The sequence below is a fragment of the Agelaius phoeniceus genome, chromosome 2 (assembly GCF_051311805.1).
Source record: "Agelaius phoeniceus isolate bAgePho1 chromosome 2, bAgePho1.hap1, whole genome shotgun sequence".
NCBI lineage: Eukaryota > Metazoa > Chordata > Aves > Passeriformes > Icteridae > Agelaius > Agelaius phoeniceus.
Genome location: NC_135266.1, coordinates 15,543,495 through 15,567,988, shown reverse-complemented (window position 1 = coordinate 15,567,988; position 24,494 = coordinate 15,543,495). Strand labels below are relative to the sequence as shown.

The window sequence follows — 24,494 nt, the reverse complement described above, 5'->3', positions numbered from 1 at the left end:
AATCACAATATAGGAAACTGTTCAAATACACAGCCCTCTGTAAGTGTAAGAACTGTGACATTCAGCACTTGATCTTAAGTGAAAAAATTTAAACATTTTAGCCAAAGTTTATAAATCAATGTTTCTGTTCTCCCCATCATTCTATAAATATTTAATGATAAAAAGGATTAAAACTGAAATTAAAACATTAAAACTGAAATTCAATATAATAATCGATAACATCGGTAAAGCACTACAGGCTGTTGGAGCCATCCCAAAATTATCATCTCAGTTTCAGTAGAGTCATAAAAAAAGGGTAAAAAATACCTTATTTCTTTTTTCTTACAGAATTTTCTGAGACAGAATTGAGATTGTTCAGGCTTAGACTTATTTTGCTACTGATAGCATTCAAGATCAAAATCACTGAAGAAACAGATCAATCCACAATTTGTTTTTGCTCAAGTAACCTAGATGATTAACTTAAGATTTTATAAAATACATTCTACATTGAAATCATGTGCCAAGGTTTTGGCCAAGTGTACTGTATACACTTGTATACATACGTACTGTATACATCTGTTTCAAAAGAAAAGAATAAATCATGTGCTTAAGAACTTCTAGAATAAAACAGCCAATATAAAGTGCTTTTAAGTATCATGACCTAATTATAAACAGAGCAAAAGGCATTAACTGTATCCTTGGCGACACACAGCAAAGGAAAAACGGAAGGATATTAAGTTTCAAATAACAGCTCAGGAGCAAGTCAGGTGGCAGATGTAACACAACCCTCCATTAACCCACCATCACCTAAGGAAAGTGGCAAGGGAAGGAGCCTGCTGTCCTCTCTAACTACCAACATGGTATTGTTAATCCTTAATCCTTCCAGGTATGTAAGACAAAGCAGTGTATTCTGCTATTTCCTGTTTCAGAGAAGAAAGCTGTAAGACACAATCTGTAGAGCAGCAGCTGTGTAAAGATTAGGTTTTGGTATAATGTCCCTGAGTTACCTTTTTCATTTATCTTCCCTTGTTCTAAACAATGCTTACCTTTCAAGGTGGCCTTTTTCAATACCTTCATTGCATAAAGCTGTCTAGCATCTGATCCTGAGATTTTTTTGACAAGGAAGACCTGCATTAAAAATTAGAAAGAATTCTTAAAAGAAAATAAAAGCAAGTCAGATTAATGTTTTTTGCTATGAAATTCAAGTAGTCACTATGATTTCAATGAAACTTTATTTGACAGTTTTAGATTCTGCAAAGCCAAATCTCCTTTCATAATCTAAAAAGTTCATTCAGAGGATACCCTGCCAAATTAATTTTGGTCTAACTTAAGTAATTTCAGGGAGTAAAAAAAATAAATTGGATTCTCTCAGAAGTTCTTCCAAACTTGACACACAAAAATCTGCTTTTTAAAATTAATCTCTAGTTTTATCTTATTGAAATTCATACGATGACACAGGAAATGTGCTAATAAAATAATTTTCAGATATGACCATAAATATGTGAACAAAATTTGATCCAGAAACCTATATAAATCAATGTATAAATAAATTTTAAAAATATCCTAGTGTTGCATGTACCAATAAAGAACAACCAGCCTCAATTAAAGGGTGTTTCATTTCCTTCTTCAATATCATGGGATTTCTTGACTGGTATTGTTTTAAATACCCTTAACACAAAATTAATTCCAGTAGAGACAAATTTTAGATTTAGGAATGAAAAAAACAAACACCAAAACCAACTGTCACAGGTTTTCTGGCTGTGGACATGTATAGACACATGTTGTGGTTCATGAGGAAGTTAAACATTTATGTGAAATCAGTTTGATGTCTGGTTTTGTGCCCAATTCTCACTTATGTTAACATTCCTAGCATTACCCAGAGACTACCAGATCATTATCAAGAGACCTTGAAAAACATGCAAATTTCCTTTTTTTTAAACTAAATGGGAAACAGAGACAGCTTCAAAAATTATTAGAACAAAATGATTTATGGATTTTTAAAAAATATTAATGATTTCGGCATAAAGGCTAAGACAACTGAGAACAAGACTGGCATTTTTGCAGAAAATTGTGTCAGTTAGACAGTTTATTATTTTTGCTTTTTAAAAAACTCACATTCCCCTGAATGTGAGTACTGAATTTAGTATTATCAATAAAAGTGATTGCTGAAATGAGCATTTATTAGCTTACTTTTCCTTGCCCTTGAATGATTTACTTCTTGTGATCTGAAGATTTCCAAATAAAAACTTGGTTATGATTCTGGATTAAATCAAACCTTTGGAATCAGGTTTCCCAGTGAATTCTTACTAGTGTGAGTACAAAATTTTATACTTTTTAAGTACCTAGATTTCCAAACTTAACTGGAACAATAATGTGACTAACAGTAACTTACTACCACCAAAAGAGAATTGAACCTATTTTTCTCATTTCCCACCACATCTAAGGTGGTTTTTTACATGCTAGAGCTTAACATCACATTCAGAACTGCAGCTGAGGCTGAAAATGGATGTAAAGGCTCTCCTGTCCTGCCTTACATATTCCATTCAGTCTTATCATGTGAACTTAATGTTTTGTTTTCAAGTTGGATTTGGACAACTAAAAGTATAAAAAATGTATGCCTAGTGAGATCTCAGTACTCATGAAATGTTAGAAACTTTGAGTCATTAACGGATGTTCAGATAAATATCAAGGTACATTGTCTTAACCAAATTATAACAGATAATGAACATGACTGGAGTGTATCATGTTTACTTCAGTAGCCATTATTGCCTAAAATTTGTTCATTACAATTGCACCATTCTACAAAAACCAGCTTCTGTACTGGTGATGTCCTACAATTAGCAAGCAACAAGGAATACTTATCAAAAAAACATTTCAACCCTCACCCTCTCAAATAGAGAAGAGTAGTTAAGAGAAGAATGACATTCCATTTTTATAGAAAATACCCAATTATTTCATATCAAGCCATTTTTGCTATTGAACTTTGAAATCCACATATTATGCTAACATGAAAAAAATTACTGCTTTAAAAAGATCTGCCACAATTACAGTGCCTAGTTAGCACTAATTTAGAAAGCAGTTTTCACTCGCAACATTGCCTTAATGTAAAACTGTGACTGTTCTAAATATTTCACAACCAATATTCAATGCTATATTCCTGAATAATTGGCTCCACAAGAGTTCAGTTACCAACCTTTCCAAAGGATCCTTGTCCTAGTACTTTCAGAAGTTCAAACTGTGAAGGGTCTGCTTTCTCATGTCCTTCCTTCACATGGTGAGTTATTGCAATTTCTTTGATACTTCCTTCTTCCTGGCAGAGGAAAACAGAGGAATAAATTTAGATTAATGGTTTACGAATATTTACAAATTCACAATATGTTGGAAAATACCAGTGTCACTGAACCCAATCAACTAGACAATGCCAAATATAGGGAAAAAGCCATTTAGCAATGCTATTTGCATAATTAAGACAGCACTAGTTCAGTAACAATGTAGCTTAAACTTTTAGAGATGCACCAGGATCCAAAGAATAACAGTTGACAGAAGTCAGCAATTCCCAAGATTTTCCTTTTAGGCCCATATTATTGGGTTCATATTTCTGTTCCAGATTCACAACCAATTAATGGAAACCAATCTTCTTAAGAATTTAGTAATCTTAAAACACACCTAGAGTGTACCAAATGTACCAAATGTCTTTGGAAAGCCCTCCTTTCTAACACTTGAATGAGGACCACCATGCTGCAGCAATGCCAATGCTCACCTTTTAAGACAGTGTGAGACTCAAGACATTTCCACACAAAGCAACTGTCCACCCCCACTTCAGCAGCAGACCCCACCTGCCACTGACAAAATTCTGTTGAAGAAAGTATTCTGCCCTTCTTCTCAAGGAGAGTCTATCCTATAAAAGCTGCCCAGTCCTCATCCTTTCCCCTTCTGGGAGAAAATGTTCATCAGAAAGCTCTGAGCAGCAGTGAATTTTATCTTCTTGTGCTCTGCACTTAATTCAGCGTTTTCTGCACTGAATTTGAAAATCCCTGAAAAGTGACACTCCTTGCCACACAAGGAAAGAATTTCAGAACTTACAATCATCAAGTACGTAAAAAAAACCTGCATTCTTGTTCATGTCATCTGAAGATCTATCTAGGCATTACATGCAATCCAAGCTACTGTAAGTTAACATACAACTTGAATTTGTTAGTTAACAAACAGAAAGCAAGATACTATCTACAGTTTTAACTTCTTGTTCATTCTCTTTCTATTTCTTCTATGGGTTATAGCAAACAAAATAAATCTGAGAATACTTTCCATCTATTTATTGAGGAACTCTTAGATTCATTTCACAGAATTGCAGACTGGCTGACATTGAAAGGGACATCTGGAGATCATCCTGTCTAACCCCATACCCTCTGCTCAAGCAGGGCCACCCAGAGCCAGGACCTGAATATCTCCATGGATGGTGACAACCTCCCTGTGCAGCCTGTGCCAGGGCTCAGCCAGCCTGACAGTGAAAAATTGTTTCCTGATGTTCAGACAAACTTCTGTATTTCTCCTTTTGCCCATTGCCTCTGGTCCTGCCACTGGGCAGCACTGAAGAAAAGTTCTTTGCACCTTCAGGCTGGTTGAACATCATTTCACCATTGTGAATCCATGCTGAATAAGCCCTGCTACCCTTTTGTACTCCACGTATACAGGAACGCTTTGTTTCTCCATGATTTCCCTGGGGATTAAAGCCTGGCTGACCAACCTGTAGTTCCCTGGATCCTCCTTCTTTTTGAAGACAAGAACTGACATTCACTTTCCTTCAGTGCTGTCACCTCTCCCAGTCATGGTGGTAATTAGAAAATAATCAACAGTGGGCTCACAATGACAGCTGCCAGGTCCCTCAGCACTCAGGTGCATTCCATCAGGGCCCAGGTCAGACACACTCTGTTTGCTTATCAGGGCCCACAGACTTACATACACCCTGCTTGCTTAAGTATTCTCTAACCTACCCAGTGGCAGGACCTGAGGGAATGGCCTGAAGTTGTGTCAGAGAAGGTTTAGGTTGAATATTAGGAAAAGGTTCTTCATCCAGAGGGTGGCTGAGCACTGGAACAGCTACCCAGGGAAGAGGTCACAGCACCAAGTCTGACAGAGCTCAAGAAGCATTTGGACAATGCTCTTGGGCACATGGTGTGACTTCTGGTCATGGTGCTGTGCAAGACAAGGAGCTGGACCTCGATGATCTTGATGAATCTCTTCCACCTCAGGATAGTCTATGATTTACCTCTAAGACTATGTCTTCCTTGCTCCAGTCTTTTCCTACATCTATATGCACCAAAATGTGCACTAATTAGCTATAGTGATAGGTTAGTACAGGCCAAGTTCTAAAACTGTGTTTCTGAAGCACTAATTTGTAAGCTTTTCAAGCATTCTGCAAAATTTATGTGCATGAATTAGTGCTGAAAGTACCCTTTTGCATCTGATCATTTCAGTACTGTATATAAATGCAAAGCAACTGTCCACCCAGGTCAGTATATTCCAACACATGCTTCTCTCAGACAGACAATTCTTCTTCAAAAGATTCTTATTTTCAAAAGACTACAAAGTTGGAAACGAGCTGCACACAAGAAATCCTGAGTGTGTGTGATAGTCAGTATATATTAAAAAACTCCAGCACATGATTTGGAATAATGCACAGAATATGCTGGCAACTTTTAAAATCAGGGAGTGAAAAAAAGATACTTTAGTGTGAAGAATTTAGTTTAAAGAATAGTTTTAGAAGACCCAAGACAAATCCAAGATGTCCTCTAAGTTTAGGCGGCTGTTTCCATTTTAAGACAGCCAAATTTTGCATGTGTGTGCACATAGTCATGCTGAGTACTCCACCTAATAACCTGAACTTCTGTGTCTTTTCAGGAGAAAATGCTACCATCATTGATTACCAGCTGAATCTGTACAGAGTCTGAAAGAAATATTGTTGAATAAATTGCTGGTGGACATTTTTGGTTTTACATTTTATATTATAATGTGATCAGTTGGATTACATACTACTTAAACCACCCACTGAATCTTATAGAATCCCAAGGGAGGAACAGAATAGCTCAGCAAAACAGAATGCCTGGCACACATTGAAGTAATACTTCAGATACTTTGATCCACTTCTGCTTAACGGTTTTATCTATTTGCCTACTGGCAATCTTGGGAAAGTCAAAAACATGTGAAACACAATGTAATAAAATCTTCTTTATTTACTGCTTTCAGAGATGCAAAGGAATCAGGTGGACATAAGAAGGACATGGAAGTGTAGGAGGAAATCCAGAGGAGAGCCATGAAGTTGGTGAGATGACTGGAGCTCCTCCCTGTGAAGACAGGCTGAGAAAGTTGGGGCTGTTCAGCCTACAGGAGAGAAGTTTGCATGGAGAGCCCACAGCAACCTCCCAGTATCTGAAGGGGACTGCAGGGAAGCCAGAGAGGGATCCTTCATCAACAACTGCAGTGACAGGACAGGGAGTAATGGGGACAAACTGAAGAAGGGAAATTTAGGTTAGGTATTAGGAAGAAGTTCTTTATTATGAGGATGGTGAGATACTGGAACAGGTTGCCCAGGGAGGTTGTAGATGCCCCAACCCTGGCAGTGTTGAAAGCCAGGCTGAGTAAGGCCTTGAACAACCTGATCCAATGGAAGGTGTCCCTGCCCAGGGCAAGTGGGCTAGGATTAGGTGACCTTCATGGCCCCTTCCAACCCAAATCCTTCTGTGATTCTATATTGCTTTAAAAGCACTACAAAACTCAACAAGAACAAGAAAATATACTAACTTGCTCTCTATACACAAACAAAAATTATTATTTTTGAATGCTATGCAATTATTATGCAACCATCTTTCCAGTGGTTATTTTGAGCACCCTCTAAAAAACAAAACAAACCCCAAACCACCACTTCACATTCCTGATACCAAGAGAATATTCCCAGGCTTTGCATTTTCTCAGGGCTCAGTTACTCTTCAGTCCATAAAAGGCAGACCTAATAGAACTCTGTTTTAAACTAAAAGGAACTCCAATGATATCCAACTTTAAGTTGTCGGTAACTCTCATTTGGGAGCAAGATTTATGATGAGTGGTTGTCCACAAATTTGCAGTTTCCTTTTCTGACATAACTGCTGAATGTTTGTTATTTTAACCTAAACAGTGTTCTGAAAATGCAGTTAAAAATACAAAAGCTAAGGCTTTTATAGAAACACAAATCATATGCAGAGATAATAAGCCTCACTATCTACCTGAATTAAAATCTTACACACTGCAGAAAGAGATCTCTATTCTCAACCAACTGCACTAATTACATCAGAATAAAGATGTCATCCTGCAGTAAACTGGAAGAGAAGCCAGCTGTTCCATCTGGTACTGAATTGCTTGATCATTTCTTGGTACCTGGCAAAACCATTTGTCCCATGTGATGAACTGAAAATAAATGAGATGCTGGAATACTTGGGTCCTCTGCTCCTTTCTTCCATTCCTTGACAGTTTTCACACAACTACAGACAGTCAACTCACCAGCTGCAATGGTGGGGTCTTCCTTCCAGTTACAATTATACCCAGCTGCCTACATTTTATTTCTTTTATTTATAAGCTTGGAAAGCTCCCATTTCTCAAGAATTATACTGCAGCAGGGTCTAAATAAAAGTCTCAAGACATGATTGCCTCTTCCAGACACACAGTTCTCTCAAGGCCTTCCTCACATTAGAAAGTTGCACTGCCTCAGAAAGCCATTTAAAAAAATCCCCAAAATAACCATGTGTGTCAACTTTTAAGTGGTTGCTACTGGCTTCCACTAGAGTGAAACTAAATATAGAATACAAGGAAACAAACAGAAGGTAACATTACTCTGAGTTTACTTAACAATGTAATAGTGTTAAATGAACACTGGCCTAGAAAGGAAGTGAGTGACAAACAAGTTCAGGTATGAATTTAAAATACAATATTCTAGAACAATTTCCTGTACTGAACTAGTCTATTCCAGGCAGTACCTCCATATAATAAGCTTATAGTAATATATTTCACAATATATGCCTGTGCACAAGAACACACAAATACACATAGGAAAGAACATCAAATGGACTGTATGGCACAGACAAATAAAACTGGAATGAAAAACTTTATAAAAAAAAAAAAGAAGGATTCTGCAACACCAAGGGCAGCTCATTTTTATCATAAATAATCAGCTACAAATAGGAATAGGAAACATGCTTGCCAGTAAAGCAAAAGGACAGACACCTTCTAGGGAAGCAGTGAAAAACTATTTAATCATTATCAGACTATAAAACTAATAGCCTAATCATGTTGCTGGGAAAAAAAACTCCCAATATTTTAGGTACTTAATTAACAATTAAACACTCATTTTACTTCTAGTAATTGAATTTATGTGAATTTCCTTTACCATCACGTTTTAATTCAAAAGTAAATTAACCCTGCTGCAACATAAAATATTTTTATTTGTTTGAGATCTTATTACAGGAACAACTAATAGATAATATGTTAAAAGAAAACCAGACTTCAAACCCTAAAGGAAGTAGAAACAGTCTTACTAGGTATGTACTTCTCAGTAGTAATGAAAAAGCCCAGAAAAGCAAGAGAAAAACATGAGTTTACATAGACTCTTCTGCAACTTACCCTTTGGAATTCTGAATTTTCAACAGGAAACCTGAAAACTGCTCTGTGTAAAGAAGTGGCCCATGCAGAGCTGGATGGCATAAGCTCATCAGTGCAGAACGAGCTGTGTGTTATCTGCAGACCTTTCTCTGAGCAGTATGGTCCAGGGACAGCTGAATAGCTGCTCTAGGACTACTAAACTGGGCTCTGAACTGGTATTTAGGAGAACTACCAGTAAAATCCACAATACCATTACAACACTCATTAGTGTTTAAATAGTAAACGTTAAAAAAATGGAAGCATTCTTAGTCTGCAAATTTTACACTAAAAAGACAGAGAAATAATCAACTAAAGATTAAAATAATTTTTAAAAATATATAAGTGTATGCTGCAATATTGGTAAAATTATTCACAAGGAAATACTCCAAATCATCCTATTAGGCAGCACAGGATCAGATCTGTGCTCTCACTCGTAGCAGGAAGAGGAAAGCCATTCAGAATAACGAATATTAGCATATCCAAACATCATAGGAGTCTCACTGCACCTAAAATTCTCAGCCTCAACTTCCTGAAAAAAATGCATAAGCAAAGTGTGAACTTGCATGATGAAAGTGCTTGGCAAAGAAATTTCAAAATACTGGGGCAGAAATAGGAAATTCAGCAAGAATTTACTCTTAAAGAGGTGTAAGAACTAGATGTGAATTACCTTAAACACAACATCAAAGAATAAACTGCTATGTTACGTATGGAACATGTACTTTGGAAAGGTATTTCTGGAAGCCAGATTTCTCCTTTTCTAGATACTGAAAATTACAGTATGAGTAGAAATATTTGAAGCACTTTAATCTTAATGACAGCATATTTTAGATAACAGTTGTTAAAAAATAACTTGTTCATCAGCTTCACAATGAAGGACAAAGACTTGAGTATATACTTTTCAATAGACTGAAAGTATAAATTAAAATTATGATATGCATATATTATTCCAAAGGACAAATGCAGCAGCTACCTAAAAAATGTAAAGTTTTAGTGCAAAAATAATAATGGACTAGTGTATTTATATGGATCCTACACAGAGGCAACATTTAAGGGGTGTAAAGTCATGAAGTGACATAGAATTGGAAAGGTGAGAAATAAAAAAGTACAGGGAAACATTTACAGCTTAAGGCATTCAAACATTAAAGTCAATAGCATGTGACTCTAAAAGTAAACTGGACCCATCCTGAACAGAAAGAGTGACTGCATAGTCTCTGCTGTCCGCTTCAGTGAAATGAAACTAAATAGAAAGCTGACTGAAAGCAAGATACCCAAAAACTAAGATTCCTAACAAAGACAAGCATGCACAACAAGACTGGGGGGTTGGAAGGGTCCAGGAAGATTTTATCTGATTCTGTAACTGTGGGATTAAAAAAAAAAAAAAAAAATCAAATTAAAAAAAATCTTTTTGACTAATTATGCAAAGAGCAACAAAAAACCCGTGAGGTTTAATTTTTTTACCATACCAAGAGCAAAGATAGGTATGTGCAGTACATGCCACAAGTACCTATAGATTAAGGCTTTTTGAAAGAACATTCTAATTATTTTTAACATGTTGAACACTTTGAAAGGATTGGCATTACTTTTTTAATTATTCTGAGGCTGTTATTGTGGAAAATGGATGTTCTTATTTGATGAAAAAACGGAGTAACAGCAGCTAAAGGCTAAAGAAAATAAATGACTCCTTCACCATACCCAAGTTCTATCTTGAACAAATTCAGGAACAGATTTCTGAGAAAGTGCTCTTTATAAAAGGTTGATTAAGAAAATCCTTAATGTCATTATTGACATGAGACATGTGATGAATAACTATCCTGAGTCCTTTGCATCAGGAAGGGGATATTGGAGATAACACAGAACATCTGCACGCTGTTACAAGAAGGGACCCACAAGAACTGAGTGCAAATCAAGGCTGGCTGCACGTTCACCTTCCCATGAAAGGAGCACTACCTAGATGAAGGTGAAAATCTCCTCAGAAGTGCAGTAAATTTCACCTGGCAGATGACTAAATACTGATCAAAAAGCTTCCCCTCTGCACACACATTTCTTGGCTTTACAAAATATAGCAAGAAACACAGCACCAAACTTGTAACATCAGAATAAAAGGTTTCATGGTTGAAAAAAGTAAAAGGCCACAGACCAACCCCTTCTGCAGCTAACAGAGATGGAAGTTATGAAATAAAGGACATAAGAAATGAACAAGAAGAAACTATTAACCTCACACTCATTTTAAATAAAATCTCTAAATTTTACAGCACAATTTCTGGACAGAAAGAAACCCCTCTGTCATATCTTTGCTTTTAGAACTGAGAAAAAACTTGACAAGCAGGACTTTTACATAAACTGCCACCTTCCAATAACAAACACACATCAGTAGGATAGATGTGCTATACATACTCCAGTTCATAAAAACCCAGTGGGAAGGAAATCTGACACATGCAAAAAATCCTTGGATGGGTTCAGTAATCATAGAAGTTCTTCCCAGACATCAAACATTGTTGACATGCTGACCAAAATCTGTAAAAATTAGGTTAAGGCTTTGACTTAACAAAAACATCAGATAAGAAGATTAACAAATTTTAATATCAATAAATAATTAAAACCTTTATAATAGCTAAGCCATCTTAAGCAACTGCTGGAGAAATTAATTTAAATACTGATAATCCTGGTTCCAGCATTACCCAGGTTTCACCTTTACCTGTTAATTCTGTACTGCCTTACAGAGTAAAGAAGGTACAAACAGAACCATCTTTGACATACAGTTACAGACAGACATAAGTCTTAGTTATGATTTAATTTGCTTCTTAAAGACTTTTTCGGATTTCTCACCGTAAAGTGATTTTCTAGCTCATGTTCTTGTAAAGTCTTCACTGACTTTTTTATTTTTACTACTTGATTGTTCATGTTATTATGGAAGCCTCTGCATCACTGATTTCTGCTGCACATAGAGCAATAATCCCCACACTTCCAGCCACAATCCTCCTGCCTCAACCTGCAGTGACCACAGCTGCTGAGGGACCAGCCCTGGGGCTGTGCTCAATGGGTACTGAGAGCCCTTCCAAGAGTCACTGTCTGGCAAAACCAAGTCACTCCCCCAAACTGGACATTTTTTTTCTAAATACACCATTTACCACTTAACTGTGCCAATATTGTGACTTTAACATTTCTTTTAAACAGACCCTATGAATACATTAAAAAATGTTGGTGGATCCATCAGAAACCCTTTAGGGAACTATTTAATGAATATGTTCTGCTTAAAATCACATACTACAGTATTTTTTGTATCTATTTTATATGGGGATAATTTACACATGAGAAACCAGAATCACCATTAGGAAGGATCACAGTTCTGGAACTTCAACCTTGATGGTCAGGAATCAGAATAAGAGAAAAAAGAAATCCTTTTTGATAGCTTTGATCAGAACAATTAAGTCAAAACCATTTTGCCAATATTGGCGAACACCTCCCTCAAACATCAGCTATTTTTCAAGATAAGACCTAAATCAGTGTATCAGTCCTAAAATCAGGGTATGCTGTTGACCATACAATTTTCAAAAAAAGCAATCCAAATGTGCAGCAGCCAAGATACTGCTTTTATCATTTTTCATTTGTTAGTATTGATTATGTAGCAACATAGATTTTTTTTCCATTTTCATTACAGAAGTAGCAGCTTTGCTTTCACCCCTCTTAATCTCTTTTCAGGAATGTTTTGCTTCCTTTAGACAAGGCACTTTCCTGAAGCACATGTACATTTAGTACAAGCAAAGATAAGGCTGAAAACAGAAAAATGGATTCCCCACCAATTTACTTCCCACTGCTCCAACAATGGCTATAGGCTGCCTTTTACTACTTTGCTAGCCTTCACTGTACTGCTAAGAGCTCTGCTGCACATGGCTGTGTTTGTCTGTCACAGGCATCATAATGTTGATCCCCACAATCAAATAAACTATTTCTGAAGTACTGACTGATATTAAACCTTGGTGCTGAAGTTACATAAAGCAGTTATGTCCTGTAAGGACAGTAAGCTTATTGGATATCAAGTGATTTTAAAAGGATGACTCAATGTTGGCGCAGTGCCCCAGCTCATATACAGAACTTCCTTTTCCTCCCCTCCCTTGAGTCAGGAAGTCTCCTAGATAGATTTTTACTTTCCCAACTTGTTATGAACATAGGATGAATTTTCAGCATTATTTGCAGAAATTAAACCCTCCTTTTGAGTTATACTTTTAGAAGTAATAAAGAGCAACAAACTGAAAACCAATTACTTTTACCTCTTTTACTAGAGCTTATAGAAATCTTCATTAAGGTAAAAATGGGAGTTGAAAATGTGAAGAGTACATCAGTCTAAGTGTTTTTAAATACCTTGGACGCATTTTATATACATTCATACATTCTACACTGTTTAATTCTCCTACCTTCAAATTCAAAACAACCTTAAAAATAAAATTCACATTGCAACAAGTACTTCACAATCTCCCATTACTTTGGTAAGCAGTGTTAGTGAGCTAAATCATGGTCTAAAAGCCATTCCTTGTAACTGTAACTAATATTCAATTTGAGTCAACACAAGTAGCCACTACTTATCCGCTCATACAAAAACAATTGTTCTAAAAAGCTGATTAAAAATCCTGCTTCTGAAGTAGCAATTATTCCAATACAACAAAAAACAAAGCAGTATCATGCATAAAATTAAGTCAAGCTGATCGAAGGATATTCTATGTATGCTGTCTTTTTTACACTACTACCAAAGAAAAGCAAGAGTAGAGCAGATGTTCTAAATGTGGACATCTGAAGTCAGAAACACAGGCATTCACAGTTTATGTCTTTGCTTCTTTTTACAAGATGGAAAAACCTACAATTTCAACTAACAGCATATCACTTGTTGCAGACAGCATCTATTGTTTTACCTGACAGAAAATATGATTTCTTAGAGAAAACTTTACTTGTAAATGTTTAGTTTCAGGGTCTGGTTTTTTTTTTTTTTAATCCTTAAATTGTTAAGTCTTTCAGGGGAAAATAATTTGTAGAGATAACAAAGAGAAAATTGCATTAATGTATTTATTCCTTAGCCTCTTTCTACTCTTTTTCATTTTTGTCTTTTTCTGCAACAATTTTGAGATCGTAGATGCCTATGTCTGTATTTGTTTCACATAGCCAACTCACAAAATGAAGACTGCAGACCTGGCTACTGGGACAGAACCCCTCCCATTCTTTTGGTTGTAGAGATGAAGCCAGATAGGAGTTTGAAGAATGAATCCTGTCCCAGCGAAACAAGCCAGAGGACAGGTAAGGCCCTATGGACAAATGTGGTTCACCAGGCTGGGAGTGTAATTCTGATAAATGCTTTCTTTCCTTAGAATGAAAACAGAAAGGACAGGACAGAACACTACCCCCTCCTTCCCAAAGGAACTGTGAGCAGTAAGCTGAAGAATTCCTGTAAGCATTTTAAAAGCTCAATGCCACCAAAAGCAGTTTTGCAATGCAGTTCTCTTTTGATCAAGCAGCACAAAATTATCTCATGAACTGAAATGTGCTCATCAGCATTGGAAAAAAATACTCATTGGGTGGAACTTTCATTTCCCAGTAACTCTGATATAAATTTTTTTCCTACTTGGTAAGCACTAACAGAGAATTGCAATTAAAAACTAATTAAAGTTAAAAAGCTCCAAACTATTTAGAAGGAAAAATAATCCCTGAGCATACTCAGCACTAATCTATGAAAACTATGAATCCTGTTTTATTATCATAATTTCCTAAATATATACTCAACTCTACATGGGTTGAAAACCTGTAGTTTGGTCTGCAATAGCTAGCACTTTAAAATCAACAGAATGTTGAAGACAACCTAAGCAGGCTGCTGTAAGTAGATAAAACAATGCCATTATTGGACCAAATCTCTGAGGAATACCTTTCATGTTGCCTGTGGAAAAGAACTATAATTCAGGACTATGAGTTGATAAGTATTTATTTTGTAATGTTTATATTAAAAATTCTCTTGATTATAACCCAATCTATGTTCTATTGTTTTACATTCATGTCTGGTTTTGGTGTTTCACTTGTGGCAAGAAAATTCCATTTCATTTTTTAATATGCATTGCAAAAACTAATACAAATTGTTTAAACCAGTACATGGGCTAGTAGGTGTCTACTGCTTTGAGAAGTTAACAGACCCTCACTTAAGATGTTAAGTCATTACAGAAGAAGGTCATGGGTTTTGGGGTTTTTACCCCCTCATAGAAAAAGTATTTGCAGACCTACAAAAGGAGTGAAAGCTGATTTGACTTCCAATGACAGAATGTTTACATGTAATGTTAAATAGTTTTGAAACAGTGCTTGGCACAATACAATACTCCACTAGTAATTTTTCTCAATGTAAACCAAACTTTTTAATGCTTAAATATATGCCCAACAAGACAAATTACACAAATTAAACATTTGCTATGACTAAATTATCATTTGAAATAACCCTAACACTGTTATGCAAGCATCACTACTTTTCATACCATTTCAGAAGTAAATTTAAGATATGAATATGCCTGAGTTACTTTAACTATCATCACACAGAGCCATAATTTACAGTTTAAAGCACTATTAGGATGAAACTATTAAAATTACCACTAAGTATTAAAAATACAAAGGCTTTTAATAAAACTTGACTCTCAGTGAGAAAACATACAGCTAAGCTCACATTTAACAACCCCACCTCCCCCTAAAATACAAGTTTTACATTATTTACATACAGGTAACAATTTCCTAATAAGGCTAAATTTTATCAGCAGGTACCTTAGAAACTTCTACAACATACAAACATACCACAGACTTTTTTTAAAGGAAATACAAAACACTTTGTATCCAAACAACACTGATCCCTAAGCAGCGAAAGACTAAAACTGCTCTGAAATCCAAAGTATTTACAAAAGTAAAACTTTCCCTGTTATTCTCTTAAATAATAAACTAAGCTCACCCGAACAGAGCGAACACGCAGAGGCAGAAACTTAAACATGACTAAGAAACCATGATGTTTGGATTTTCTGACTGAGCAGGGAAGACCAACCCTGGCGTTTTTGCTGTGACCAGCTGTTCCGGCAATTAGAAAATTTCCTGTCAGGCAAGTCAGACACAGCTGGGGGGTGGGGAGAGAGAAGGGGGAAAAAAAGGTCAAAAAGAAAAGAAAAGAAAAGACATTTAAAAAAAAGACACTGATTTCACACACACACACACACATACAGCGTTGTGATAAAGGCTGGGCAGCAGTGGTACTCATGCTGCTGATACTTACAGAGATCAGCACAGGAAACTTAAGCAGATTGCCTGATAGCAACAGGCTGTTGCAGATGTTACCGATTCCTGGTTCCCAGAAAAGAACAAAAGAGACCAGCATCTCTTTCAGAAATCACACTACTACACAACATTTCACTGATTAAGCATGATAGCAAGTATTTGAAAGTCCTATATGTGATTACTATATTTTTAAGAATTTAACTTTACAAAATGTTTTAAGATCTCAGATATCATTATCTTATAGACTTCAATGCAGAGAATGCCTAAAGGTTGTTTTTATTTACTAGAATTTAGTTAGAGGATCAAAATGACCTTGTACCTAGTCCTTTGAAATCCTGCACACAGAAAATGCTACACAGATGTTCTAGGCCAAGGCAAACTGCAGAAATATTTAAATTGGATTGCCTGGCTCAGAGGTCTGACTTCTGCACCAATATTGTATTGCTCTGTAGAAAGTGAACTTCTTGAAGTAAAAAAAAAAAAGATCCCTAAGCTTTCTTTCAATGTTTAAAAAGCCCCAGAACCTTCAAATGTTCTAGGAATTAGAATTCAATCTATTTACTGCAAAGAGTAAGAGAGGAAGTTTTTAATTTGATCTCTCTGGATTTACCATGGGAGCTATTTTCCTGAATATTGACACTATCTTTAGCTTTTTTGATACTTGTTAAAACAAGGAATTGCAAAGTACATGCTCCTTTAGTGGAACAAGATTGTTTTTCAAGTAATAAATAAACAAAGGCAAGTAAAAGCCTTTAGTTAAAGGCATATACAAGTATTCAGCTATAAACATATCCAGGTGATTCCGTTTAGTGACTGTGTATCAAAGGAAACATACAGCAAAATACTCTAGTCCTGCTTGCACAAGACATGAAAACAAACCCACCCTGCACACAGCTTCCCTTAACTGGGTTCTAACAAATATCTGGATTACTTCATTTTTTGTTATATTTTAATTCCTTTTCAGAAGACAAAGCCAGTAATTTAAGTGACAGACCACATTGCTATCTCTAGCCCACATCCTGGCTCCCTACAGTATCAGTTTCTAGCTTTTCCTTTAAATTGGGATTACACATCTCCTCACTATGAGCCAAGATCCTCTTGTCCAAATGGAGAGGTGAAATAAAGACCTGACTTTAGCCATATCCCAGAAGTAAAATGGTGCCCTTTTAGTGTTCTCTTGTACTCCTCTAAGTCTTTATTTGTGTCACATCTGCAGGGACGATCTTTTAAACTCTGTGTACTGAATATACACAATTATTATGATAATAAACACAGGCCTTCAGGAACTGCTACTACACAAAGGAGGATTTTGTAACTCAACTGAGGGCTCAGAAGTCCTCAATGCCAATGTGCTTTTTACAGTCCAGTGTGGTACAGCCTTTTGGGAAGCAGTCCTTCCTACAGCAGCAGTAACACAGTATAAAGAATTATTAAACATTAGTCTCAAGATGAACAAAGCTCCTTGAACACAAGAAGCTTATAGCAACACAAGGATTTAAAATATTTCATAAATATTATAAAATTACTTGAAGCTTTCCCTTCTTCATTTCAAACTTGTAGTTACTTCCTCCTTCAAAACTGAAATACTTCAAGAACTTAAATTTGCAGTTTAACAGCAATATAGTTATTTGCACTTGAAAAACTTAAAAAAAAAAAAGGGAGACCATTCAAGCTCTCTGCCATTACCTTGCAAAGAATAGATGCAATTACACTAAAAGCAGAGTGACCAGGAATCTTCAAGTCACTAAATTAAACCCTGTTGTACCAGAAAGAGCTAAAGGCAGAAATGGAGAGTAAATGGTAAGAGCAGCTCTAACTACAACATTCCCTAAAGATGAAAAGATACTGCGGGTAAATAATAATTTTCTTATCTTGTGGCTGTAAAGGTAAGAGTGTATTTTGCTGCAGATATGCTGTATCTGCTAAGGGTGATGGGAATAAGGCATTTTAACTGAAACATTTGTACAATTGCTGACTACTGCTCTCCAAAACCTTTTATGTGACCTCCCAGAGAAGTACAAAGCACAGTGCTCAGGGGTCAGTGGGGTTACTGCACAACAATAGCTCTCCTATAACCGGCATGAGTCTGGCAGGTGGAAGAAATTTCTTGTGCTCTGGGAGAACACAGCCTGCATGGTTCCCAAAGAGCACCAGCAGCCAACCAGAAACATTAAGAAACAAGCTACACAACTCTGAGCATCTCTCAGAAGAGAGCTTGCCCTTTTAAATATTCCTTCATATACGAAGGAGACAGGTTAGAGGGCAGCAGTCCCCAACAGGGAAGTCTCTGATAAAAAGAAGAAATTGCTTCAGCAAGTTGCTTCCCTAATTTAAAATCTTTGATAAGATTATTGTACTTGTTTATAAGGAGACACAACTGTCTCCAAAACAAAGGGAATGTGGTGAGCCTGTCAGTCACAGTCCTGTCAATTGCAGAACTGCACTTGCACAATGCATTTCCTTTTCCTCCAGTACAGAAACAAAGTGAGTTCATCTCCCCCCATCCCCTCCTCATTGTTTAAATTGGATGATCTGAGTTTAGGAAAATTAAGAGAAACGCTATCTAGACTTTCAAGAGAACAGAGCTCACAGACACTACAGAGAGCAGGAGAAACGAAAACTGCCAAGGAACTCTCAAAGCAATAGACAACATTTGGGAATCCATGAATTCTGTTGAATGCTGAAACATTGAATGTAAGTGGAGTCCTTCAGATAAACTGACAATCTCCTATACCCTCAGTTTGAGAAGTGCAACAATGCAGATTAAGTCTTTACAGTGCTAGAAAAGCAAGGCTCTGTAGTACGGATTGCTTTCAATTATTTGCAAAAAACCAAAGGAGCAGTACACATATGGAATGAAAAGCCCTTGTTTGACAAAGGTCAACAGTTGAGGAACAGAGAGATAATTTTTTGAGTTTTCAGAAGCAGAATAATGTACTTTTCTTCATAATAAATACATTTGTATAGCCAAAGAAGCAATATTCTATTAAACAAGGGGTGTGGCAGCTTCCATCTGTCAGTTTACAGGCTTTGCAGGGCTACCATCTGTTTTCTCTCCATGTAACAAGTAAGCAGCTTGACTTTCAACATTGCTTACACTCTCAAATTATTTAAATTTTCTGACCAAGATCCAGAACATACCCTGCAACTAAGACACCAAATGCATAAGAAGTCACTCAGAAAATCCAGTAGAACACATTACTGAAATTTTTGCTGTAATCTTTCCTCAACACCTGATGACATCTTAGGGAAAAAAAGTATTCCGGGCTTACCTTCTTTATATATTAGTTTGATATCTAAGAGTTAACATTTCAGACCAAATGGTCTGCACTGTTTACAAGGATGCTGTAACTTCTTACATGAGGACCTGCAACTTCATTCTCAGAAAGCTAACATGCACCATATCAAAAAGCTGCTAACAAAATTCACGCAAGTTTCAGCAGAGGAGAGTGCCTTGGAAGATAATGAATTTCTAATTTTATTACATTAGACAAAAAAGAAGTATTCAGCCTTTTACATAGCACAGTCTGGTCATTGAGAAGGAAATGACTGGATTAAATTTTTACAGATGTAAATTGCTTGCCTAAAAAAAAACCCTTATTTGTTCCAGAATCAAGTTATTTGATTGTAAAATAAAATTAAATACATGAGTACATATATCTAAGTATATTTAGTAGAATACACTAAAAGTAATGTAAGAATCACAGAATACTTTCAAGTGCAAGTTTAGTATTTGCAACCCAAGCTACAAGTAGCTACACAAGTAGCTGTTTCAGCTAAAAATAAGTATCAGTCTGTAAATAATGAGAAATCCAAAACTTGGATTATGGATTACGAACACCTGTGAATCGAAACATTTCCCTAATGTTTAAGAAATTACAGCTATGTCTTAAAGCCTCTACCACAGAGGCAAGAATTTTAATCAAAAAACTGACAAACATGCACACACAGAAAATTGGAATGTGAAGGTTGTATCAGCAAAAGTAAAACAAACATCAAAATCAGAAATGTCTTCATTGTCATGTTAACAGATATGACTGTTCTTAAACATGGAAACTGTTACTGATCACCTGAGCAGGAATACCCAACAGAAGTTTGGAGCAGTCCTGAAACAGTGCTTCAACTTGCCAAAAGACAAACAAATGTTTCAGAAACATTGAGTTCTCACTAGTATAGAATATTAGGAATTGAGGCTAAACTGAAAATCAGCTAAAGCCTCTCTGAAATGTTTTAAAATCTAAAAATTGTTCAGTTTAGTTATGCTTTTTCCCTGAATTTTCCTGAATAACATTCTCATCCTGCATTATTTTCACAGATGAAGACACAACAAATGAGATTACTCCAGATTACTCTGGATTTAGTATTACTGCTTGAGTGATGGGGGCTGTTTTGCCCATGGCTGTAACTGGTGAATGATATCCCTCTCCTAATCTTGACATCCCCACTCCAGTGCTTTACAGATTTAGCGTAAATTGTATGGTATTCATGCATGTAAAATACAGAATCCCAGCACCAGCCAATCAAATGCAATACTTCAACAAAGAGATTCTATTGTCCACATGCTTCAAATTATTTTTCCAGTGTATACTGAAGCCTTTTTTAAGATCACGCTTTTCTTATGAACTCTTTTAATAAAAAACACTGACTAGGAAGACAATGGTCTTAATTTTCATCTCTCCTGACTACAAACAGATGTGTTACTTAAATTCTATCAGAAAAACATAAATGAAAAAGACTTTTTAAACTACTGACTTCTCTTTGCAAGCATTTCTTACTCTACCTTTGACTACCCACTGACCCATTGTTACTTTAGTTACATATTTTTAGTAAGAGGATGACAGCTACTGAGATTTAATTTTTTATCACCTTGATCAGCATATTTCAATATGATTTGTTTTGATTTAGTTTTAATTCTATGTATGCCTTAATTCTGCTTGTTTAAAAGTAGGGCCAAAGCAAGAAGTCAAGGGTAGTAATATGACCCCACCACCTGCATTGAAGAGAGGTTCATCCCAGGTTTGAGCCTGAACAGGTTCCACTTCTGCCTGTACTGGGAAAAAAATCTTTTAGTCCTTGTAGATTACCAAAAAGAAATTTTCCTGCAACTTACAAATGAAATCTTCACTTCTAGTGAAAAGAAATTTTTTTACAAATTCTTGGAACCTAATATTTTTCATATGTTTAATAATTAGGCTTAAGCTAGTAGAATGCAGTGGTAACGCATCAGTTAAACTAAGTGTTTATTCAGTTACATAGAATCCAGAAAACAGAACATAAAGAACACAGCACAAATATGATATGCTCTTCACATACACATAAAATGGGAAGCCACCTGTTAAACTAGCTGCAGTTGCTGGTTAGCTTTAACTAGCCATAAAGCCTGAAGCATGATTGCAACAGCTCAAAACAATTAATTTGCTCAGTTAACTTACACAATCTCTGTGGACACAGAGGTAGAAAAAGCAATGGCAGCATAAGAGTGAGAAAGGTAGCAAATAAAAGGCTTCAAATAGCTTCCCCTTTCAGTAATGCTCACTTAAGTTTTCACATCAGGTTAAGCTTCAGCCAGCTGCTCTTACGTTCATTTCCTGCTGGTCCCAGGTCATTTATGAGATACAGATAAAAAAATGTTGGCAACAAGCTATAAAGTCAGCTATAATCAGCACACTTGTTGCAATAAAACCATAGTACTGAACGATTCCCCTTTTAAAAGAAGCAAGACTTTGAACCATACAGCATCTTGGATTCCTTAGAAATGGATATCTTTTTAGGTCCTGATTTTCCTAAAACAACTACCAAATTTGAGTCACAGCCATGTAATTCAGACTTTCCTGTTAATTAACTTTACTTTTGACCAAAAAAACATGGATCTAATGAAACAATTAATCTTTTGATACACAGAATACTAGAGAGAGTTCCTATGTACATAGGACTGTACATAGAACTGTGTTATGTTTTAATATTTATTTTAAACTTCCAATCTCATTTGTATTATCAGCATTCTATCCAACCACTTACAACAGAAAAAGGATGCAGATTTCAAGCTTTCACCTTCTATCTCCATAGAAGTATGGCAACTTTCTGTCCTGAACTTGCATACTTCACACACCTACCAAAGTATTTTGTCTTCTGACCTGTTTTGCTAGTACACCCTATGCATTCTACTCTCCTCAGTTACAGCTGAGAAATTTCATAAATTGTTAGCAACTATCTAAGTGCCCCAAGTCCATTTAAGTTCAAAGTTAAACAGTACAATTTAAATGAGTTTCAATGGTAATTTACAATTGTCTGTATCTTGCACCAAAACAGATTATGAAGGACTGACAGAATCTCACATCCCAGCTCAAGTAGTATTTTATCACCTGACTGACAGCACTGGTTAACTTCCAGCTATAACTGACTGAGCAGCTGAAGTAACATGTTGTTTAAAAACCCCTAGAGTAATTTACACCACAACTGGCAACCTTTTACTCACCACAGTCTAGAAATAAATGCAAAGTATACTCCTAAAATACTGGTATGAGACATTAAAAAGCTGAAACAATCTTAACCAAGCAGCTCAAGCATGACAGAAAGAATATCAGATTAATGCTTTAACTTTTTGATGGTTATACTGTATTAAAATCAGGTGCTCACATAAAAAGCAGCAGTTTGGAAATTTCCAAAGGAAATATAGGGAAACATTTGCAAGCGTTCTGTAGTTATCAAATATTGAAAGAGAAGTTTGATAATTTTGAGGGATAAACCTTAACTGACTGCCAGACACCCACCCAGCCACCTTCTCAATCCCCCTCCTCAGCAGGACATGTAGGAGAAAAGCTCATGCCCTGCCTTAACAACAGGGACAGCACACTCCAGTTACCACCATGGGCCAGAGAGTATCCATTTAGGGAATGGATTATTTCACCTGTTGCCAGGATAGTGAGAAACAAAGATGAAACTAAAGCCACCTTTTTCTCCACCCTCCCCTTCTTCTCAGGCTGATACCACCCCTCTACCTCCTCCCTGTCAAGCAGCACAAGTGGAATGGGAAACAGCTTGGACCATCTACTCACAACCTGAAGTCTGCACAATATGCAACAGCAGCATATAAACCCTGAAGTCCAACCAAATATGGAATTTCAAAAATTGTTTTTATTGGCAAAGCCATTTATCACCAGACCTAAGATTCAGCTAGTACTCTCTAACATGAAAGCACAGCTAAACTTCATGTTTGACAAAATTCACAGGCATTGCAACAAGAAAACTGAACTCAGTATCTTCACATTATGAAATTTTGTAAACTGCAAGTCCGACATGAAGACAAGGAACCTTAAAAATTATCACAGTAAGGAAGGTTCACTGATCCTCTCTTTAGTAACAATCTCTATTTTTAAGAAGCCTAGGTTAAGAACTCCTTTGAGGAATGCTTTTCAATAACCAGCACAATGGAAACTACACTTTCACAGTTGTTCCTCACACTCAACCTTCCCTGAAACACTATTAAAAGCTGAGGGATGAGTTTTGAGAACAGCAGGATACCAAACTAGACTGGAGTCAGTGAGAAAAAAAACCTCTCTCAAAAATATTAAGATCTGAGAGTGCACCCCATGCCCAGTAATATCAAACAACAAAACACTAGTGGCAAACTGCCATTATGAATTAAGAGATGTCAGTGTGCTCCAAAATTGTACTGTTTTTATTACAGCCATCTTTTACTTACAGTTTGTTGGTTGATATCATCTTCTCCCATAGGTTCATCCACAATTTGCTGTCCATTCTATAAAAAAGACACAAAGTGAAAATAAATACTGAATCCAAGTACAGAAATAAATATATTGGAAATAGGCTTTCATAGCATGTTACTGTACTCTCTTCTCCATATTCTACAAAAGCAGGTAATTGAAAGTAAACACTGAAATTGAAAAAATGAAAAGTAATTGAAAGTAAACAGTAAATAGGGAAAATTCCCTATTGCTGGCATGTAATGCCACTCTTGCTTTGATCCTTGTGTATTCTCAACCTGGATGAAGTCACAGGAAGAAATACATAAAACCACCTGGCATTTGAAGCCTCATTACTACACAGCTAGACATTATTTGCATTACTACAACTTCTGCAAAACAGTTAAACCTGATGAAGACTGAATGGCAAAAAGTCACACAAAATGAACAGATAAAGGGGCTCCTTCTAAGACCATGACCTTACATAGCAAGTCAGTCCTTATTCCACCTTAAGGAAAATTTATAACTACAGTATAGACTGTAGTTATACATTTTCCTTAAAAAAATACTGAATGCAATTCTAATTTTACTATCAATTAGACAGCATTTACCACTTTCTGTACTTCCCAAGGGCTATGCTAACAAGCAATACAGAAAAAGGCTTTTGAATTTGAAATTTAGTAATAAAGATTTAAAAAAAATCCAAAAACCTTGAATACCTTGTTGGTCAACAAAGGCTTTCCTTTGCTTGACAGTGATACTATAATTGGAGAATTTCTAAGAGATTTTTGCCTGAAAGAATCTGAATGACTTTGCTTACACAACAAGCATGACCAATAGGAAGTTGTAAATAAAAGTACATATTTACTA

The 24,494-nt window shown here is 36.1% G+C and overlaps 1 protein-coding gene across 5 annotated transcripts in view; it reads right to left on the bottom strand.

Moving 5' to 3' along the window:
- Positions 1-24,494, bottom strand: part of RPS6KA3 (ribosomal protein S6 kinase A3) — a 74,120-nt gene that overhangs the window by 36,939 nt on the left and 12,687 nt on the right. For 2 of the 5 annotated variants that reach the window (XM_054651632.2, XM_054651640.2), the window contains exons 2-5: positions 23,624-23,680; positions 15,605-15,763; positions 3,173-3,289; positions 1,026-1,107 (exon numbers count right to left, since the gene is read on the bottom strand). In XM_054651632.2, coding sequence (XP_054507607.1) covers positions 1,026-1,107; positions 3,173-3,289; positions 15,605-15,763; positions 23,624-23,680 — 415 coding nt within the window. Of the gene's footprint in view, positions 1-1,025; positions 1,108-3,172; positions 3,290-15,604; positions 15,764-15,919; positions 15,988-23,623; positions 23,681-24,494 lie in introns of those variants that run through there. The other 3 variants (XM_054651658.2, XM_054651650.2, XM_054651668.2) reach the window with 2 other exon arrangements.